The sequence below is a fragment of the Cebidichthys violaceus genome, unplaced genomic scaffold (assembly GCF_023349555.1).
Source record: "Cebidichthys violaceus isolate CVI_PGR_0920_01 unplaced genomic scaffold, fCebVio1.0.p SCAF_3, whole genome shotgun sequence".
In the NCBI taxonomy this organism is placed as follows: domain Eukaryota; kingdom Metazoa; phylum Chordata; class Actinopteri; order Perciformes; family Stichaeidae; genus Cebidichthys; species Cebidichthys violaceus.
Window position 1 is genome coordinate 1,612,024 of NW_027176483.1, and position 22,222 is coordinate 1,634,245.

The 22,222-nt window shown below is 41.5% G+C and overlaps 3 protein-coding genes across 3 annotated transcripts; all 3 read left to right on the forward strand.

Annotated features, from left to right (window-relative positions):
* Positions 1-645: 645 nt before the first annotated feature.
* LOC137881406 (uncharacterized) lies at positions 646-6,890 on the forward strand. Its single transcript, XM_068723337.1, has 2 exons — positions 646-669; positions 3,217-6,890. The coding sequence occupies exon 2, from the start codon at positions 3,223-3,225 to the stop codon at positions 4,054-4,056; it is 834 nt and encodes a 277-aa protein (XP_068579438.1). The 5' UTR covers positions 646-669; positions 3,217-3,222; the 3' UTR covers positions 4,057-6,890.
* A 954-nt stretch (positions 6,891-7,844) lies between these two features.
* LOC137881459 (uncharacterized) lies at positions 7,845-13,009 on the forward strand. Its single transcript, XM_068723413.1, has 2 exons — positions 7,845-7,934; positions 9,478-13,009. Exon 2 carries the CDS (start codon positions 9,702-9,704, stop codon positions 11,418-11,420), a length of 1,719 nt encoding a protein of 572 aa, XP_068579514.1. The 5' UTR covers positions 7,845-7,934; positions 9,478-9,701; the 3' UTR covers positions 11,421-13,009.
* Positions 13,010-14,876: 1,867 nt separating this feature from the next.
* Positions 14,877-21,433, forward strand: LOC137881411 (mucin-2-like). Its single transcript, XM_068723346.1, has 2 exons — positions 14,877-14,960; positions 17,200-21,433. Exon 2 carries the CDS (start codon positions 17,206-17,208, stop codon positions 19,891-19,893), a length of 2,688 nt encoding a protein of 895 aa, XP_068579447.1. The 5' UTR covers positions 14,877-14,960; positions 17,200-17,205; the 3' UTR covers positions 19,894-21,433.
* The last annotated feature ends 789 nt before the right edge of the window (positions 21,434-22,222 follow it).

Below are 22,222 nucleotides of genomic sequence, written 5' to 3' on the forward strand. Positions count from 1 at the left end.
AATCTCTTCTAAATACACACTTTGTTAAAAACAGACTTTTATGTGAATCACTCCCTATCCACTTCTAAGTGTTTGTAATGTTTAATCATTCTTAATTGTGTCTCTGTTTGTTGTTGTTGTGATTGTATTGTATTTGTTCACCCATGTAAGCATAGTTTTTAGAGAAGTGCTATATGAACAAAGATGAGTATTTTTTTCTGCAGAGGCAGTACTTTTATTTTGATAGGTTAAGTATATTTTATTTATGATACTTTTGTTCTTCAATAAGAATTTTACTTATTGTATCAAAGTATTTAAGTAATTTTAAATTGCTGTACTGGTACTTTGATTAAAGGAAAGGCTCTGAATATTTTTTACACCACTGGTTTCCCTCTGTTTCCAGTCTTTATGCTAAGCTAAGCTAACTGCCATCAGTTTTTACCGTACAACATACAAGTGGTATGATTCTTCACCAGGAAGCTAATAAGTCGATTCCCCTAAATGCATTTTTGCCATGTGATTAGCAACTCTCACAGCCTTGAACAGGACAATCAGGTTTAACAAACAAAAGGAATGCTATGTACTCTATGTGTCACTGCGTTGGCAATGCATCAGAGAGGCCAAGAACCACAATTACTTTCATATTCATCAACTTGCACACTTGGATTCAGACGAGCCGCTCGACAAGAGGTAAATATTATTTTAAAACTCTACTTAATGAGCTCCTACATGATCACTGCTGTCCTGTGAAAATATCTAAAGAAAATAACATATTATAATTTAACAGGTAATCCAGTAGGTTTTTAATTGTTTATTTTGCTGACAGAGTAGAACTTTCTCAAACCATAAAGGATAGGTTTACTGCTTTTGACCTCCGTCAACGATGTTCTGTTTCAGTCGCTGCCCATCTGTTGGTGCAGGCTGAAAACTCACCTCTTCAAGAAGTGCTACCCTGAGCCTTCCACTTAGCACTTATTGTATTCATATTGGTTTGTTCCTGCACTGTACTTTTGCTCTGCTTCATGCTCTTAGATGCTTGCTTAAAAAAGGAGATGCACTTATGACTTCTGGTGACTAGTAGTTCTCTTGAATACCTATGATGAATACACGTCTTGTAAGTTGCTTTGGATAAAAGCGTCTGCTAAATGACTGTAATGTAAAATTACGGTGGCCATATGAACATTTAAACTGGTTTAGCTTGCATTAATTATTTCTCCGGTGGCCATTAAAAGATCTCTTTATAATGTAAGTGATGGGGGACAAGTTCCACAGTCCTCCTTCTGTGCAGAAATACATTCCAAAGTTAATCTGTGTTTCTGTGTTGAGCTGCGATGAAGTGACATTAACATAGAGGAACACAGAGGAAGTGCTACCCTGAGCCTTCCACTCAGCACTTATTGTATTCATACTAGCTTGTTGCACTTATTGTATTCGTATTACTTATAGCACTAACTGTTTCTCTTGTTTCTGTTCTTTGGCTCTGAGTTATGCTCTGCTTCAGGCTCTTAGATGCTTGTTTGGAAAAGGAAATGTACTTATGACTTCTGGTGACTAGTAGTTCTTTTGATTACCAATGTTGAATCACTTATTGTAAGTCGCTTCGGATAAAAGCGTCTGCTAAATGACTGTAATGTAATGTAACGTAATAGAGAAGTTTTAGTACTAAAATGACTAACTTTGGAAGATATCCACATAATTTGTCTAATTCAGACTGCTGCAGCCTCATATTAACTTATTATAATGGATCTTTTAATGGCCATGAACAGGAGGATTGATTACAGGATGAAAACCTGTTAACATGTTCATATGGGCACCTTTAATTCTTTTTCATCGAACACATTTCAAAATGCCCAGATTTGGAGACACTGTATGTGTTTTTACATGGATAGCTATAATACATGTCATGGACTGTTTTACAGAAACAATGCACATACAGGTAGACCTATATTACACCTACAATAAATCTGTTGTAGACGGGTGTTAAAACCAGATGTTGGAGGTATAAACATATAGCATTTTGTCTCAACATGGTGCCAACAAAGATGTGGTTAGAGGTGAAAACTGATTTTTTTTCATTTAAAATGTTCACGGATATATTTCAAAGTCACATAACAACAGTAAAGGGGAGGTAATTAATATTTGCCTTTGCTCATTTGAAACTCCACCCACTCTCTCAGAAAAGATCTCTGTCATTTCCCTGAAGTGACAGAGAATCAATCAACTTGTACCTTACCTGACCATAAAGATCTTATGCTACTTTACACTACATTACAAAATGTAATGTAATGTGAGAAAAAGTAACAACTAAATGCTTCATCTATACACTCTTGTACCAGATCAGTCATTAATACTGATTCACCAGATTTGTGCTGATGGATACATTTCAAGTACACAGAAAAGAGAGAGGAGGCCTGCTGTCCTGTGATTTTAATGCTACACTGGTTGCAGAAAATGAACCGATGAAATGATAAACTTGGCGTGTCTTAGTTGGTGGAAACCAAAAACAGAGATAAGAGAGAGAGAATATTGGACTTGCATTCATCAGGTGACACAAACACGAAGACTCATCTGTGATCAAATCATTTGGGTTTCGGTTGGCTTGAAGCAGCCCAAAAAAATCTGGTGTTGCAGGTTTAAGTTATTTGGCAACCACTATCGCAACTTCCATGTACACTAATAATGTCAGGCTGAATAATGAAGGACAACACACTAGCTCTATCTGACACTTCCAAATATACTCTGGTTAATTAAGCAGAAATAACACAAAGCAGAACAAAAATGACTTCGCTTTCAATCTGAATGTACCTTTAGAGTTTTAGATGTTTCACTGTTTGGATCAAATAGTGAGCAAATTATTCATTTAAACAAATGTATTTGTCATTGTGACGGTAAAAATACAAGGAAAACTAACCCAAAAAAAGGTGGCTGAAGGTAATGAGAGAGAAGAGAGAGAGACTAAAAGAGCCAGCTTAAATAACCCTGCCTATGGTGCAAGAGATCAGGTAAGAAAGCTCCACCCACCTCTACCTGCAGTCAACCACCAAAGTAGTGAGTCACACACCTCAGCTCCAATTCAACAGACTTACTTCCTTTTTAATTCACTAATTTACTTCATCTCAGGTCAGTTCAATTGACGCAATTTGCGGTTTTGATCATTTCAATTGAGTTCAGTCTGGTTTGGTTCATATCACTGTTGCACCGGTTCAATCTAAGCTGACTGCCTCTCTGTCTCTACAGCTAATCATGGATAACGTAGATCTATACCTGTCCCCACTGGACATGGCCTTGAACCTATGTTCAACAATCTACCAGATGGCTGACAATGCGAAGGCCAACAAGAGGAACTGCCAACATGTCGTCCAGAGAGTCAAAGTAATGGAGGGACTGGTCCTCACCCTCAAAACAAAAGAGCAGGACGGAATCTCTCCCACTGTGGAGAACGCTCTGAAGGACCTCTGCAGCACTCTGAAGTCTGCCAAGACGCTGATGGAGAAATTCACCCGAAATAACACTCTTCGGGGATTGAGGAAGTCCGGCAAAGATGACGACCAGTTCTCCAATGTGGACGAAAGGCTCATTGATAACTTCCAAGTACTGTCTGGGGTTTTTCTGATTGACCATGGGAAGGACCCCAGCAGCATGCCCCCCATGGCATTTAACCCCACAGCCTCTATGCCTGAACCCAGCAGCATGCCCCCCATGATGTTCAACCCCACAGCCCCTATGCCCCAACCCTGCGGCATAACCCCCATGATGTATGATCCTACAGCCTCTATGCCTCAACCCAGCAGCATGCCTCCCATGATGTTCAACCCCACAGCCCCTATGCCCCAACCCAGCAGCATGCCTCCCATGATGTTCAACCCCACAGCTCCTATGCCCCAACCCAGCACCATGCCCACATATTCCACAGTAAACCCTTATCCTTCGCAAAGCCCCATGCCCACCATGGCAATGTCTAACTCCATTCCCCCCTTGTCCTCCGCCCCTTACCCCAATTCTTCCATGGGCATGATGGGCCCAATGAGTCTTTCAACCCAAACTACATCTGTACCACACTATGGGTTTTTCCCCTAAAACAAGAATAACATGCTGTAAAAAGTGAAAACATTTTCTGTAATGAGAGGACAAAGAGGGATGGGCAGGATCATAGAAATAGAAAAGGATTAGAACAGATATTTCCTTACTACTTACATGTAGACACAAGTCATTCACACACTAGATCGCCAGAAAAGCAATATGCGGCTCATTATCTGTAGCCAGTGTAGCACTAAAGCATGGTGGAATTAGCAAGCTTGCTTGCGGACGAGCTCTTTAATTCCACCATGCTTTAGTGCTACACTGGTTACAGATAATGAACAAAACAGCGGGCTGGTGGGCAGTAGTAGAGCTTAGTCTAACGGTCCCTCCGCCTCACTCACCATTGCTCCGGAGAAGGACAAGCTAACTAGCTAACTAGCCAGTCATCCATCTACGAAGCAATTTCTGCTTTCTTCCCATCAATTTGCAAAAACACTTTTCGGGCCACTAGTATCAGCAAATGACCACAGAAAAACAGTTAAATGTCCATTCTATTCCGATTATATTCCTATGGCCAAGAAAGCAAAAGTTCAAGATGAAGTATAATTGACATTGAAGGATCATTAAATTCCATATAAAACTCCACCAATCTTGAGGAATATACATTAACAGTGACATCATACATCAGCAAATGTGACCTTAACACCAACAACACTGAAGATATGTGGCAGGCGATCGATCACATGCCATAAAAGAAGGAGCGCCCCCATCGTGTGTCAATCCATGGAGCCGAACACCTTTTATGCTCAAAGGGTCAGCTGTGAAGTCTGCTTTGCCTCCAGAGGACCGGCTGCTCTCAGTATCCACAGCGGATGTGAGAAAAACCCTGATGACAGTGAAAATGAGTAAATCTCCCCCATGAAACTGGTGACTAACTTTGCTACCTTATCTAACTGGTTATCAGACTTCCTCACAAACAGACCCCAGCACCTCCTCCACTGTTGAAAACCGGAGCCCCCCAGGGCTGTGTGCTCAGCCCCTTCCTGTTCTAATTAATCCTCCACCCTCCACTTATAATATATATATTTTTGTGCGATTTTGTTATGTTGGAAAATGGGACTGCAAATTACATTTTGTTTCAGAACCCTGTTGTACAATGACAATGCATAACCTTGTATCCTTTGACACCTTGTGATGCTATTAAAACCAGATACACCCGTAGGTCCCCCATTTGGACGCAGAGTACATCAAAACTTAGAGAGTTTTGTGTTAAAAGTAACTGGCAGAGAACCCACGAAGAACGAATATAGTGATGTTATAGTTCTGCAGAAACCTCAGCGTCCTGGGAACAACATGAACTAGGTCACTTCTACATGAGACAAACACATCTCCCATCAGCCAAGCAAACATATAACAAAATATCATAAATCATACTCGATATGACTGGGACAGACCGGAGAAAAAGGCTGCTACACTCCGTTAGCAACGTGCTACCTACGAACATGCAGCATGAAAAAGCACGAGCGCCTGACGGAGATTACGGACATAGTTTCCATTTCTCTCCCCGGTAAACCATCGCAGAGATATTCAGCTTCGAACACAAAAAGTCACACAGCTTTCATCGAATATTGTACTTACTTTTGGTCGAATCTCAGCGAAAAAATGGAATATCTCCTACTTCCACTTCATGTTTGTCCAGCTGCTGGTGCTCCGTGTGAATCCGTTCGATTCGTGTCTCTCCGACACTCCTCGGATTCTTGGGAGGGTTGGAAGCTCAGCAAATCAGATTTCAGAGCTGGACCTTTTTGAGCTTTATTGGCTAATAGTGCTGTCAATCATCTAGCTTTCAATTCCAGGCAATTCTATTGGCTCCTACGGTTCGAAGGATGTCTCAATGGTGAAAATCGGAGGAGGGGGGGGCTGAGATACAGCCCTGAACAGAGAGTCTGAAGCAGGATTTGACCTTAAACTAAATAACTAAAAAGGGCATAGAAAGAGCTTAAAACACTCAAAAAAGGTCCAATCTTCGGTCTATTGATTCAATGAACATCATGAGTGATACATAGAAGTGATATAGAGTGTTTTTGAATTTTAAAAATACTTTTTTATTCAAATATTGGAATATTTGATCAGTTTTCTAATTTGAAATGCTCTATATTTCATAAATGTTTCACTGTATCTATGTATAGCTGTGTATATAGAGCCTATATCAGTTGTTCTAAGAGCCCAGCATATTAAAAGTCTTGGATACCCATACTTTCCAAAAAACAATACCCTAAAAGTGCTGTTTTTCAAGATCGAGCTTTTGAGTTTTCCAAGTTCTGCTGTGTTCCATCCTTATCTTATGTGAACCAGTAACATGTATTCTGATAGTTCCATGATTTTTCTCATCTCAAAAATATATAATTTTTTTTTTTTTTTTTTTTTTTTTTTTATACAATTAATTAGGTATTTCTTATCTTTATTCGAGCTGAGGCCTGCAAATAGGCCTCGTTTTTAAAAGGTTTTAACTAAGAAAACTGAGTTTATTTCTGCTTTTGGAGAAGATTTTCTAACTGCATTCAATAACCTGCATGTTACATAATGTTTCTTACACTGTTCAGTAAAAGTTGATTATTGTTTGTATTCAATATATGCACCATTCATTATAATGATTATTATTATAATGAAGGGAGGCACTATACTGATGTCTTTGTCATGAAAATACCAGTAACCATCTACATATTCAATGGCTTAAAGGATTTATAGTAGTTTAAATGGTGGTGTGTATACAACATGTGAATCAATATTAACTGATGATCATGAACTTTATGTATGGAGAACAATAACTACATGTTAAAACATGTTACAGAGAACTTGTTTGTTAATAAAGGAACAATCAGTAACTTCAATACTTGAGTGTGGAGAGTGTTCTTTTTACCTCTGGAACACGTCTGTCATAAAAGATTCAAGTTCACTTCAACTTCATGTCAAACATTAAAGATAGTTAATGTATAATCATTATTTTTTATCTTTCTTTCATGATCTGTAAAAACTAATCAAGGTCATAATCTCTTCATGGTCTTTTACAGATCACTTAGTGAGGGATATCTGTCACTGATCAGTAAAGACCCACATTTCTTCAGACTTATAGCACAATCTTGTGGTCATTAGACTGAACAACACAGCTGTTTGTTATTGATTATGGACAAAGATTACATTCTGCATTACACAAGACCAGTCTCTTTGAGTCTCAGCATCTTTTTCAAATCTGATTTGGCTCGACGAGGTGAAATTAACCAGATGTCAGTTTAGCTGACAAAATCTAACTTATTTGTACCAAGTTCAAGAAATGATGCTAAACCAACATGGATCATGAAGTTTGGTGCTCGTGTTCAAACCAGTTCTAAGTTAATGTGAACTTAAGCTCCTCTGAAATTGATCCAGTCTGGTCAGCTCTTGGGGGCACAACACTCAGAGTAGATTCAGGTCTAAAAGTCTAGAAATATGCAAAACTCACTCTTTTCATCAGATTTTTAAGATGTGCATAATTCTACTTTATTGATTCCACTTATTGTACAACTGTGTCCTGCATGAGTCTGATTTCCACTCCCAAACAAGTCTGAACAGGTGCAAGCCATCAGGATAGAAGGCTCCACCCATCTCTTCCTGCAGGCATTCTGCAAGAAAGAAAAAAACACAACACAGCAGGAGGAACCGTGAGTCAGAAAATTGATTTAAGTACATGTTAACTAACTCTGACTCTTACAGCCGTGAACGGGATGAGCAGGTTTAACAAAGAAATAGAATGTTATGTATGTGGCACTGTGTTGGCACAACATCATAGAGGCCAAGAATGTTTCCGTAAAACACCTGAGAAGAAACTCCTGCTTAACCACAAATACTTTTATTTCGCAAACTTGTGCACTTGGATTCAGACGACCGCTTGTCAACAGGTAAAGAATCTTTTAAAACTCCTAAAAGCTCCTTTATGATCTCTTATATTATCACTGCTGTCTTGTGGCAATTTGTTAAGTGTTTTACATTTTTATGGGCTTAAAAAACAACTGACAGTTTTAGCTTTCTTACAATTAATTTATTTTTCTATAATTTAAAAAACTAATTCACCAGATAATCCAGTTGTTTTTTTAATTGTTTATTTTGCTGATGGAGTAGGAGATTTTTTCTTAACACATAAAGGAGCATTTACTGCTTTTGACAACCGTCAACAATTGTCAGGTGGCTATATGAACATTTAAACTGCTTTTGCTTGATTCATTATTTTTGCTGTTGCTATTAAAAGATTCTTTCTATTCAAAATCCACAGTCCTACTTCTGTGCAGAAATACTTCAATTGATCTGAAGATAATATGTGGCATTTTCCTCCCAAAGTTACAATCTTTCTAGTACAAAATTGACGCATGTTTCTGTGTTTAGCTGCAATCGAGTTTTAGTAATAAAAACTCATATTGCACCGACAAGAATTCTGTTGAAGACAGGTGTTACAAGAAGATGTTGGAGGTTGTTGTGCTAACATATAGCATTTTGTGTTCAGATGAGGCTTAACTTGAAAACCTTTTTTTTCCCTTTAAACTTGTCATGGAGATCTTGTAAAGTCAGTTAACAAAAGTACAGGGGAGGTTATTAATATTTGCCTTTGCTCATTTGAAACTCCACCCACTCTCTCAGAAAAGATCTAATTTCTCCGAAGTGACAGTGAATCAATTCTGGGAAATTACAGAGATCAGTTCAAGCTGAAAAAAACCCCGTTTTTACTCCATTACATTTTTTTCACAGCTATGCTTACTGGTTAAATTTTAGATGAAGATTAGTTAAGAAAATATGATGCATTGTTATAGAAGATTGACCCATACAATTTAAAAAGTTGTTAAAATAAGCAATACAGTGACAACATTTAAATGTCTTTACATGTCATTACATCACTCATAATATTCCAATTGGTTCTTAATAAATATAACAATCTGAATGGTACTTTTACATTTCACACATTAAATAGTAACTAAACCCCCGAACCTAAAAAACATTTTAGTGTTTTTCAGTGTTTGTGTTTATCTGGCGAAAGCACATTGCTATCATCAGAAAATAATTTTCAGTCATTAACACTAATTCACCAGATTTTGTAATTTACTGATGGCTTCATTTCAAGTACACTGAAAGGAGAAAAAAGACTTGTGCTGTACTGTGATTGTAATGCTACACTGGTTATTGAAAATGAGCTGCTGTCAACGTGACTGGGCGTGACAGACAGAATGAGTCAGCCTAAATAACCCAGCCGGCCCACGTTTTAAGACATCAGGTCAATAAGCTCCACCCACCTCTACCTGCAGTCAACCTACAAAGTAGTATTTCACTTCAGCTAAGGTCAGTTTAATTGGCACAATTTGCGTTTTTTTTCATTTCAGTTGAAATCAGTCTGGTTAGGTTCACTTCACTGTCGCACCGGTTAAATCCAAGCTAACTGCCTCTCTGTCTCTACAGCTTATCACGGTCAAACAAACTGAGCAAGGCGGAATATCTACCCCTGTGGAGAATCTGCCAAGACGCTGAGTCAAGAAGACAAGTTCTCCAATGTGGACCAAAGGCTCACTGATAACTTCCAGGTACTGTCGGGGGCTCTTCTAATTGACCAGGGAGACACAACGCACCAAGTGCAAGATACTGCTGCAGGAAAGACACAGCTTCATACCATCCCCACAGCCACTATGCCTACACCCAGCACCACGCCCCCCATGACAACGTATAACTCCACAAGCCCTATGCCTACACCCAGGACCACACCCCCCATGACAACGTATAACTCCACAAGCCCTATGCCTACACCCAGGACCATGCCCCCCATGGCAACGCATAACTCCACAACCCCAATGCCTCAACCCAGCGGCATGCCCCCCATGACAACGTATAACTCCTCAAACCCTATGCCTCAACCCAGCAGTATGCCTCCGATGACAATGTATAACTCCACAAGCCCTATGCCTCAACCCAGTGGCATGCCGCCCATGACAACGTATAACTCCTCAACCCCAATGCCTCAACCCAGCAGCATGCCCCCCATGACAATGTATAACTCCACAAGCCCTATGCCTCAACCCACTGGCATGCCCCCCAGGACAACGTATAACCCCACAAGCCCAATGTCTCAACCCAGCGGCATGCCCCCGATGACAACATATAACTCCACAACCCCAATGCCTCAACCCAGCAGCATGCCCCCCATGACAACATATAACTCCTCAACCCCAATGCCTCAACCCAGCAGCATGCCCCCCATGACAACGTATAACTCCTCAACCCCAATGCCTCAACCCAGCGGCATGCCCCCCATGACAACGTATAACTCCTCAAACCCTATGCCTCAACCCAGCGGCATGCCCCCCATGACAATGTATAACTCCACAAGCCCTATGCCTCAACCCAGTGGCATGCCGCCCATGACAACGTATAACTCCTCAACCCCAATGCCTCAACCCAGCAGCATGCCCCCCATGACAATGTATAACTCCACAAGCCCTATGCCTCAACCCACTGGCATGCCCCCCAGGACAACGTATAACCCCACAAGCCCAATGTCTCAACCCAGCGGCATGCCCCCGATGACAACATATAACTCCACAACCCCAATGCCTCAACCCAGCAGCATGCCCCCCATGACAACATATAACTCCTCAACCCCAATGCCTCAACCCAGCAGCATGCCCCCCATGACAACGTATAACCCCACAAGCCCTATGCCTCAACCCAGCGGCATGCCCCTGATGACAACGTATAACCCCACAAGCCCTATGCCTCAACCCAGCAGCATGCCCCCCATGACAACGTATAACTCCTCAACCCCAATGCCTCAACCCAGCAGCATGCCCCCCATGACAACGTATAACTCCTCAACCCCAATGCCTCAACCCAGCGGCATGCCCCCGATGACAACGTATAACCCCACAAGCCCTATGCCTCAACCCAGTGGAATGCCCCCCATGACAACGTATAACCCCACAAGCCCTATGCCTCAACCCAGTGGAATGCCCCCCATGACAACATATAACCCCACAAGCCCTATGCCTCAACCCAGCAGCATGCCCCCCATGAGAACGTATAACCCCACAAGCCCTATGCCTCAACCCAGTGGCATGCCCCCCATGACAACATATAACCCCACAAGCCCTATGCCTCAACCCAGTGGAATGCCCCCCATGACAACGTATAACCCCACAAGCCCTATGCCTCAACCCAGTGGCATGCCCCCCATGACAACATATAACCCCACAAGCCCTATGCCTCAACCCAGTGGAATGCCCCCCATGACAACGTATAACTCCACAAGCCCTATGCCTCAACCCAGCCCCATGCCCCCCATGACAATGTATAACTTCCAACAACCTTCAACACAACCTCCATCTGCACCAAACTATGGCTTCTTAACCTGAAACAAGAGAAAAGGGAAAACATTTTCTGTGTTGTGTGGGGACAAAGAGGGATGGGCACGATCATAGAAATAGAATAGGATTCCTATTCAAAACAACGTAGCAAGATGATCAGAGCTGTGGCCATTTTTATGTCTGCCACTGCCATTGCAATCGTTAAAGCAGGCTAACTTCTGTATAAACTTCACCGACTTACACCAAGACGCAGATTCACTGAGGTGAGATTTTGCAGTAATGACTCAAACAAGCAGTTGAGTATGAAGGTTACGAAGCGTAGAGAGCCAGAGTAAATTAGTGAAATTAAGGCTTAATCTACACACTTTTGTCCAGTTGAGTGGCAACTGTGTTCGGCTCATTTTTTCTCACCGGTGTAGCATTAAAGCATGGTGGAATTAGCAAGCTCGATAGCTAACTAGCAGACCAGCTCGTTAATTCCACCATGCTTCATTGGTACACTGGTAGACAAAATGAGCCAAACGGCGTACTGGTGGCCAGTAGTAGATCTTAGTCTAACGCCTCAATCCTCGCTGCTCCGGAGAAGGACTAGCTACCTAGCTAACCAGCTAACTAATCAGCCATTCCTCTCAGCTGCGTACACTCTCTTCTCAGCAACAACACTTTTCAAGCCACTGACGTGTGTTGTCACCATGTCAAGTAACAACAATCCCCATTTTCTTTTGTACTAGTCAAATGACCACAGCGAACGGTTCAATGTCCATTCTACTCCCGTTCTATTTCTGTGGTCAGGAGAGCAAACATTCAAGATTAATTATCATTGATTTGGAAGGATCAATAAATTCGAAAAACTCCATCATAAACGACTACCACCTGTGGCACTCAACCCCATTCTAATCAAGTGCTCTGAGAAACTAGTTCTCCAGCACATCAAAAACAACATCCCAGCAAGCCTGGACTCTCACCAGTTTGCATACAGAACCAACAGATCCAGAGGCGATGCTGTTTTTACTACCGGAGCCCCCCAAGGCTGTGTGCTCAGCCCCCTCCTGTTCTAATTCGTCCTCCTCCCTCCACTTATAATACAGTTTTTTTGTGGGATTTTCTTACACAGCAAAATGGGACTGCAAACTGCATTCTGTTTCACAACCCTGTTGTACAATGAACATGAATAACCTTGTAACCCTGTGATGGCTATTAATTAACTAAACTAAGTTTATTTCTGCTTTTGGAGATTTTCTTACTGCATTCAATAACCTGAATGTTACAAAGCGTTTATTTTTGTGTCGCTACATGTTTCTTACACGCAAGTGTCTGTTCAGTAAATGTTTAAATGTATTCTGTTTGTATTCAATATATGCAGAATTTATTATTATGATTATTATTATAACTAGGTGAGGCACTTTGTTACTGCTTTTGTAATGAAAAAACTAATAACCATCTACATATACATGTTTTTTTTCCCATATTCAATGGTTTAAAGGATTTATAGTATACTTTAAATGGTGGTGTGTATACAACATGTGAATCAATATTAACTGATGATCATGAACTTTATGTATGGAGAACAATAACTTCTTGTTAAAACGTGTTACAGAGAACTTGTTTGTTAATAAAGGAACAATCAGTAACTTCAATACTTTTCTCTTTTTAATGATCCGTAACAACTAATCAAGGTCATAATCTCTTCATGGTCTTTTCAGATCCCTTAGTGAGGGATATTTCTCACTGATCAGTAAAGACCCACATTTCTTCAGACTTATAGCACAATCTTGTGGTCATTAGACAGAACAACACAGCTGTTATTGATTATGGACAAAGATTACAATTTGCATTACACAAGACCAGTCTCTTAGAGTCTCTGTCTCAGCATTTTTTAATAAATCTGATTCGGCTCCACGTGGTGAAATTAACCAGATGTCAGTTCATCTGAGAAAATCAAACTCATTTTTAAGTTCAAGAAATGTGAGATGGTACATGCAACATGAGGGTTGGTGCTTGTGTTCACAGACAGAAAGAGTTAGAGGACTGTAATTGTGTCTGTTATTTAGAGTTTATTGCTGCAGAGAGAAAAGTTTGTCTTGCCACTGCATTTGTACCCTACACTTTAAAGAAAGGTGCTTTATTAGTGTCACTACAAACGGAGGTCATTCCCTCACCGATTGGGAGGGTGTAGAGGCTGTATTGAAATTGGGTTGGAATGAGTCAGCCAAAAAAAAAACAGCCTGCCCAGGTGCAAGCCATCTGGATAGAAGGCTCCACCCACCTCTACCTGCAGGCATTCTGCAAGGAAGAAAAACTCACTTCATGTAAGATTCAGAACAATTCAATTTGTAATATTTACAGTTTTGTTGCAAGTTGAGTTTAGTTTGTTTAAGTTTAACTTCACTGAGGCACCAGTCCATTTCAATCCAATCTAATTGACTTCCTATCTCTACAGCTAATGAGGGATAAAGTATATTTATACCTTTACCTAGTGGATTTGACCCAGACCCTTTATTTTTAACAACCCACAAGAGGGCTGAGAATGTTAAGGCCAACAAGGTACCCTTCAAACCAGTCACTCATAGAGGGAAAGCCAGAGAGGATCTGGCACAACACCCCATTCAAAATGTCAAGCCCCATGACCCTTATGCCTCTCCTGAGTCAAATGCCAATTTCTACCCACAAAATCCCAATGCATCTCCCCAGCATCATGCCAATGTCTAGCCCCAACACCCCAATGCCACTCCCCAACAGTACACCAATGTCCAGCCCCACAACCCCTTTGCCTTCCCCCAGCATAATTTCTAATTTGAGCCCCACAATCCCTCTGCCTCTCTCCAGCATCATGCCAATGTCTACCCACACAACCCCTAGGCATGATGCATAAAGGTTCGTGAGGGTAGACATTGGCATGATAGCCCCACATCCCTTATACCTTTTTAGAGTCCAATGCCAATGTCTGCCCGCACAACCCCTAAGCCTCTCCCCAGCACCATGTCATTGTGGAGCCCCACAACCCTTATGCCACATTAATACATCAACATTAATAATCATAATACATAGTGTGCCAATCAAGGTTAATTTTTCAGTAGTAACTTTAAGTACATTTTCTTTAAGGTTCTTTTATACTTTTATTGAAGTAGGATTTTAAATGTAAGACTTGTACTTGTCATAAAGTATATTTACATTGTTGTACTGGTACTTTGATTTAAATAAATCCTCTGAATAGTTCTAGCACCTCTGTCTCCAGTCTTTATGCTAAGCTAAGCTAACTGCCTTTAGTTTTTTCCATACAGACATAAGAGTGATATTGATCTTTTCAGCTCATTCGCCACCAGAAAGCAAAGTTGATTCCCCAAAATACAGTTTCCACATGTGATTGGGTGCCGTAGGCTCATACTCTCACAGCTTTGAACAGGATGAGCAGGTTTATCAAACATGAACGTTACAAGAATCCTATGTATGTGGCACTGCGTTGGCACAACATCATAGAGGCCAAGAATGTTTCAGTAAAACCTCTGAGAAGGAGCTGGTGCTAAACCACAAATACTTTAATTTTCACCAACTTGCGCACTTGGATTCAGACGAGCCGTTCGACAAGAGGTAAATAATCTCTTAAAACTCTACTTAATGAGCTCTTAACTATCACTGCTGTCCTGTAACAATCTCAAGTGTCATTTTTATGGGCTAAATATTTTTTGTCTTTCTGACAATTTATTTATTTTTCTATAATTTATTTTATTTTGTATTAATTTATAAGATCATCTAGTTGGTGTTTTTTATTATTTTAAATAGGAAAATTTTCTGAAAGAAGCATTTAAAGGATATGTTTTCTTTTGACATGCATCAACACTATATTTAGTTGGCCATTTGAACATTTAAACTGGTTTTGCTTGCTTTAATTATTTCTCCGGTGGCCATCAAAAGATCTCTTTATAATGTAAGTGATGGGGGACAAAATCCACAGTCCTCCTTCTGTGCAGAAATATGTTCCAAAGTTAATCTGAAGATTTTTCCTCACCAAGTTCACTCTTTGTGTTTCCGTGTTGAGCTGCCATGAAGTGACATTAACACAGAAGAAGTTTTAGCACTAAAATGTAACTTTGGAAGATATCCACATGATTTGTCTAATTCAGAACACTGCAGCCTTATATTAACTTATTTTAATGGATCATTTAATGGATTTCGATGTTCATATGGACACCTGTCATGATAAAATGTGAGCCTTCCTCTTTTATCTAACATATTTTAAAATGCCCAGATTTGGAGACCGTGTATATGTTTTTTCCATGAAGATTTTTTACATGTCATGGGCTGTTCTACAGAAACCGATGCACATACAAGTAAACTCATAGTGCACCTACAATAAATCTGTTGTATACAGGTGTTACAAGCAGATGTTGGAGTTTGGTAAAACATATAGCATTTTGTGTTAACATGGTGCTGACAAAGATGAGGCTAAAGGTGAAAACTGATTTTACCTTTCAACTTTTCATGGAGATCTTGTAAAGTCAATGAACAAAAGTACAGGGGAGGTTATTCATACTTGCCTTCGCTCACTTGAAACTCCACCCACTTTCTCCGAAAAAATCTCTGTCATTTCCCTGAAGTGACAGTGAATCAATTCTGGGAAATTACAGAGATTGTTCCAAGGATAAAATGTATGTACTTGTACTTTATATGGTCACATATTATGTTACTTTATGCTTCACTATATTTCAGTGCAAAATATTGCATTTTGCCACATTTCGTTTCACAGCTATGGTTTCTGTATATAATTCAGCTGAAGATAGGTTTATAAAATATGATGCATTTTATAGATATAAAGAATATAAAAAGTTGTTAAAATAAGCTACACAATGACAACATTGAAATGCTCATAATATTCCAAATAGATATTAATAAATGTAACAATCTGAATGGTACTTTTACATTTCACATACTATTAAAAAGTATTTAAAAAACTAAAACCCAAAACCATTTAAGTGTTTGAATGTTGCATACTGTGTTATAAATATCCATAATGACTGCCCTTAACTGGTTGAAATTTGGAATTGAATTTTACTATTGGCTGATCTGAAGGCAAGTGGAGTACATGCCTCCATTCATCGTATGACACAAACACAAACACTCCTCATTGTTCAAAACATTTGGGTTGGGTTATGGTTGGCTTGAAGCAGCCAGAAAAATCAGGTATTACAGGTTTCTGTTAATTACTCAGAACAATCACTAGCTAAGCTTCCTTGTAGGGTAGGGTAAAAAAAAGATACACTGCAAGAAATACCGTGGTTCAATTTGTAGAAATAAGTTACTTTTGCGTTTAATCTAATTGCAACTTTACAGTTGTAGATGTTTCTCTCAGTTAATAATAAGATCTTATAGAGAGCAAATTATTTATTTGAACAAATGTATTTGTCATTGTGAGGGTAAAGATAAAAGGAAAACCAAACTAAAAAAGGTAGATGATGGTGGTGAGAAAGACAAAATGAGTCAGCCAAAATAACCCAGCCTGCCCAAGTGCAAGACATCAGGAAAGAAAGCTTCACCCATCTCTACCTGCAGTCAACCTGCAAAGAAAAAAAAAAGTCAGCAGGAGGAGTAGTGAGTCACACACCTCAGTGCCTGTTCACCACACTTACTTCATTTTAATTCACTCATTGACTTTAGCTCAAGTCAGTTCAATTGGTGCAATTTGCGGTTTTGTTTCATTCAGCTGTGTTAAAATGGTTGAAATCTCTTCACTGTGGTTTTGTTTCTTTCAGCTGTGTTCAAATGGTTAAAATCAGTGGTTAAAAAAAACAGTGCATTTCAATCCAAGCTAACTGTCTCTCTGTCTCTACAGCTAATCATGTCTAGCATGGATCTAAACCTGTCCCCAGTGGATTTGACCTTGAACCTATGTTCAACAATCTGCCAATTGGCTGAGAATGCGACTGCCAACCACACATATTTCCAACAAGTCATCCAGAGAGTCAAACTACTGGAGGAACTGGTTCATACCGCCAAACAAAGAGAGCATGGCGTAATCTCTGACACTGTGGAGAAAGCTCTGAAGGAAATCTGCAGCACTCTGAAATCTGCCAAGACGCTGATGGAGAAATTTTCTACGGGCTTGGTGGAGTCCAGCAGCCACAAAGACGAGTTCTCCAATGTAAACGAAATGCTCACTAATAACTTCCAGGTACTGTCGGGGGCTCTTCTGACTGACCAGGGAAACGCGACATACCAAGGGTATGAAACTATTGGAGGAAAGACACCTCATACTAGCCCCACAGTGCCTCAACCCAGCACCATGACCCCTAAGACAATGCAAAATCGCACAGATGCTGAGCCTCAACCCAGCACCATGCCCCCAAAGAAAACGCAAAACCCCACAGATGTTGAGCCTCAACCCAGCACCATGCCCCCCAAGACAACGCAAAACCCCACAGATGCTGAGCCTCAACCCAGCACCATGCCCCCCAAGACAACGCAAAACCCCACAGATGCTGAGCCTCAACCCAGCACCATGCCCCCCAAGACAACGCAAAACCCCACAGATGCTGAGCCTCAACCCAGCTCCATGCCCCCCAAGACAATGCAAAACCCCACAGCTGCAATGCCTCAACCAAGCACAATGCCCCCCATGACAATGCATTACTCTACAGCCGCAATGCCTCAAGCCATTACCATGTCCCCCATGACAATGCATTACCCCACAGCCGCAATGCCTCAACCCAGTATCCCAACCCCCATGTCGACGCATTACCCCACAAACCCTCAGCCTCAACCCAGCACTATGCCACTCATGACATCGTATATCCCCACAAGCCATATGCCCCAACCCAGCAACATGCCCTCTATGGCAATGTTTTGCCCCATAGCTTTTATGCCTCAACCCAGCACCATAACCCCCATGACAACATATAGACCCACAGCCCCTATTCCTTTCCAAAGCCCCATGCCAATGTGTCACCCCACATCTCCTGCGCCTGCTGGCTGGTTCATGCCCTCCATGGCAATGTCTAACTCCATGCCCTCCATGGCAATGTCTAACTCCATGCCCCCCATGTCCTACATCCCTTTCTCCACCCCCACAGCCCCCGATTCTGATGAAAACAAGTTCTCCAATGTGGACAAAATGCTCACTGATAACTTACAGGTACTGTCTGAGGCTCTTCTGATTGAGCAGAAAAACGCCCCTCACCAAATGTATGACACCGTTGGGGGAAAGACGCAGCCTCCTGCTTGCCCCATAGCCCCTCAACTCAACACCATGTCCCTCATGACATTGCATAACTCCACAGACCCTAAACATCAACCCAGCACCATGGCCCAAATGACAACGGATATCCAGACAACCCCTGTGCCCCAACCCAGCACTATGCCCTCCATGACAATGTATAGACCCCAAACCCCTTTTCCTTTACAGAGCCCCATGCCCACCATGACAAAGTGTCACCCCACATCTCCTGCGCCTGTCGGCTGGTTCATGCCCTCCGTTGCAATGTCTAACTCGATGTCACCCATGTCCTCCATCCGTTTCCCTACCCCTACAGTCCCCAATTCTGACATGGGCATGATGGAGAAATTTTCTTTGGGCTTGATGGAGTCCAGCAGTCACGACGACGAGTTCTCCAATGTGGACAAAATGCTTACTGATAACTTCCAGGTACTGTCGGAGGCTCTTCTGATTGACCAGGGAAACACGCTGCACCAAATGTATGATACTGTTGAAGAAAAGACACAACTTCATACTGGCCTCACAGAACCTCAACCCAGCACCACGCCCCCCATGACAACGCATAACCCCACAGACGCTATGCCTCAACCCAGCACCATGCCCCCCATGACAACGCATAACCCCACAGACACTATGCCTCAACCCAGCACCACGCCCCAAATGACAACGGATATCCACACAACCCCTGTGCCCCAACCCAGCACCATGCCCTCCATGACAATGTATAGACCCCAAACCCCTTTTCCTTTACAGAGCCCCATGCCCACCATGACAAAGTGTCATCCCACATCTCCTGCGCCTGTTGGCTGGATCATGCCCTCCGTTGCAATGTCTAACTCGATGTCACCCATGTACTCCATCAGTTTCCCTACCCCTACAGTCCCCAATTCTGATATGGGCATGATGGAGAAATTTTCTCCATGCTTGATGGAGTCCAGCAGTCATGACGACGAGTTCTCCAATGTGGACAAAATGCTTACTGATAACTTCCAGGTACTGTCGGAGGCTCTTCTGATTGACCAGGGAAACACGGTGCACCAAATGTATGATACTGTTGAAGAAAAGACACAACTTCATACTGGCCTCACAGAACCTCAACCCAGCGCCACGCCCCCCATGACAACTCATAACCCCACAGACGCTATGCCTCAACCCAGCGCCACGCCCCCCATGACAACTCATAACCCCACAGACACTATGCCTCAACCCAGCGCCACGCCCCCCATGACAACTCATAACCCCACAGACGCTATGCCTCAACCCAGCGCCACGCCCCCCATGACAACTCATAACCCCACAGACACTATGCCTTAACCCAGCACCATCACAATGTGTCACCCCACATCTCCTGCGTCTGTTGGCTGCTTCATGAACTCTATGGCAATGTCTAACTCCATGTCCTCCATCCCTTTCTCCCCCCTACATTCCCCAATTCTGACATGGACATGATGGCCCCAACGGATCCTTCAACACAAACTACATCTGCTGTACCAAACTATAGCTTCTTACCGTTAAAGACGTTGTAATGTAAGGACAAAGAGGGATTGGCAGGATCATAGACATAGAATTGGATTCAAACAGATATTCCCTTGTCACAACATAAGAAAGCACTTGCTATCGCCAGATAAGTGGCAACTTTGTTAAGCTATTTGTCTCTAACCAGTGAAGCATTAAAGCATGGAGGAATTAACAAGATAATTATCAGACTACCTTGTTAATTCCACCATGCTTCATCGCTAATCTGGTATAGAAAATGAGTGAAACATTGGGCTGATGGCCAGCAGTTGTTTGTCTGAGTTAACAGACCCTCCGCCTCACTCCCCGCTGCTCCAGAAAAGGACAAGCAACCTAGCTAATTAGCCATTCATCCTTCTCCGGATGACTGGTGTTCCCACCTGCCTAAAGACAGCCACCATAGTCCCTGTACCTAAAAAGTCTGCGGTGTCTAGTCGAAACAACTACCGCCATGTGGCACTCACACTAGTCTGATGAAGGGCTTTGAGAAACTGGTTTTCCAGCACATCAAAAACAACATCCAAGCCAGCCTGGACCCTCATCAGTCTGCATACAGAGCCAACAGATCCAGAGAGGATGACGCTTCCACTCCCTTCCACTCAGCCTAACCCTATCTGGAAAATATCAACCCCTACATTAGAATGTTGCTTGTTGATTTCAGCTCAGCCGTTAACACAATCTCCCCCATGAACCTGATGATAAACTTAGTACTCTGCTCTTGAGTACCTCACTCTGCGACTGGTTATTAGACATCCTCAAAGACAGGCACCAGCACCTCCTCCACTATTGAAAACCGGAGCCCCCCAGGGCTGTGTGCTCAGCCCCTTCCTGTTGTAATTAATCCTCCACCCTCCACTTATAATATATATTTTTTGTGGGGTTTTTTATATTGGAAAATGGGACTGCAAACTGCATTTCGTACCACAACCCTTTTGTACTATGAACATGAATACCCATGGATCCTTTATAACCCTGTGATGGCTATTAACTAACAAAACCGTTTATTTTTCACTATATTCACGTTTCTCACACCTGCAATGTCAGTAAAAGTTTACATGGGCATTTATTCTGTTTGTATTCAATATATACACTATTCATAATTATTATTTTACTATTTCTAAGTGAGGAACTTTATTAATATTATGTAATAAAGACAAACTAGCAACCATCTACATATACACATTTTTCACATATTCAATGACTTAAAGGATTTATAGTACTTTAAATGGTGGTGTGTATACAACATGTAAATCAGTATTAACTGATGATCATGAACTTTATGTATGGAGTACTTCTTGTTAAACATGTTACAGAGAACTTGTTTGTTAATAAAGGAACAATCAGGAACTTTTAAATTTGAGTGAGGAGAGTGCTTTTTTTTTTTAACTCTGGAACACATATTTCATAAAACATTCAATTTCACTCCCAACTTCATGTCATACAGTTTTTAATGTAACAACTAATCAAGGTCATAATTTCTTCATGATCTTTTACAGATCCCTTAGTGAGGAGTATCTCTCACTGATCAGTAAAGACCCACATTTCTTCAGACTTATAGCACAATCTTGTGGTCATTAGACTGAACAACACAGCTGGTTTTATTGATTATGGACAAAGATTACAATTTGCATTACACAAGACCAGTCTCTTCGAGTCTCTGTCTCAGCATTTTTTTATAAATCTGATTTGGCTCCACGTGGTGAAATTAACCAGATGTCAGTTCATCTGAGAAAATCGAACTCATTTTTAAGTTCAAGAAATGTGAGATGGTACATGCAACATGAGGTTTGATGCTTGTGTTCACAGACAGAGAGAGTTAGCAAAGTTTGGCGAAATTCTCCCCAAATAATTATTTTCCGGGATTGAAGAAGTCCGGCAAAGATGATGACCAGTTCTCCAATGTGGACAAAAGGCTTATTGATGACTTCCAGGTACTGGCTGGGGCTCTTCTGATTGACCATGGGAAGGACCCCAGCAGCATGCCCCCCATGGCGTTTAACCCCACAGCCTCTATGCCTCAACCCAGGAACATGCCCCCCATGACATCGTATAACCCCACAGCCCCTATGCATCAACCTGCGCCTGTCGGCTAGCTCATACCCACTATGGCAATGTCTAACTCCATGTC

Bases quoted from the DNA above. Each gene is read 5' to 3' on its own strand.
- LOC137881406 (XM_068723337.1), top strand. From the start codon at position 3,223: ATGGATAACGTAGATCTATACCTGTCCCCACTGGACATGGCCTTGAAC.
- LOC137881411 (XM_068723346.1), top strand. From the start codon at position 17,206: ATGTCTAGCATGGATCTAAACCTGTCCCCAGTGGATTTGACCTTGAAC.
- LOC137881459 (XM_068723413.1), top strand. From the start codon at position 9,702: ATGCCTACACCCAGCACCACGCCCCCCATGACAACGTATAACTCCACA.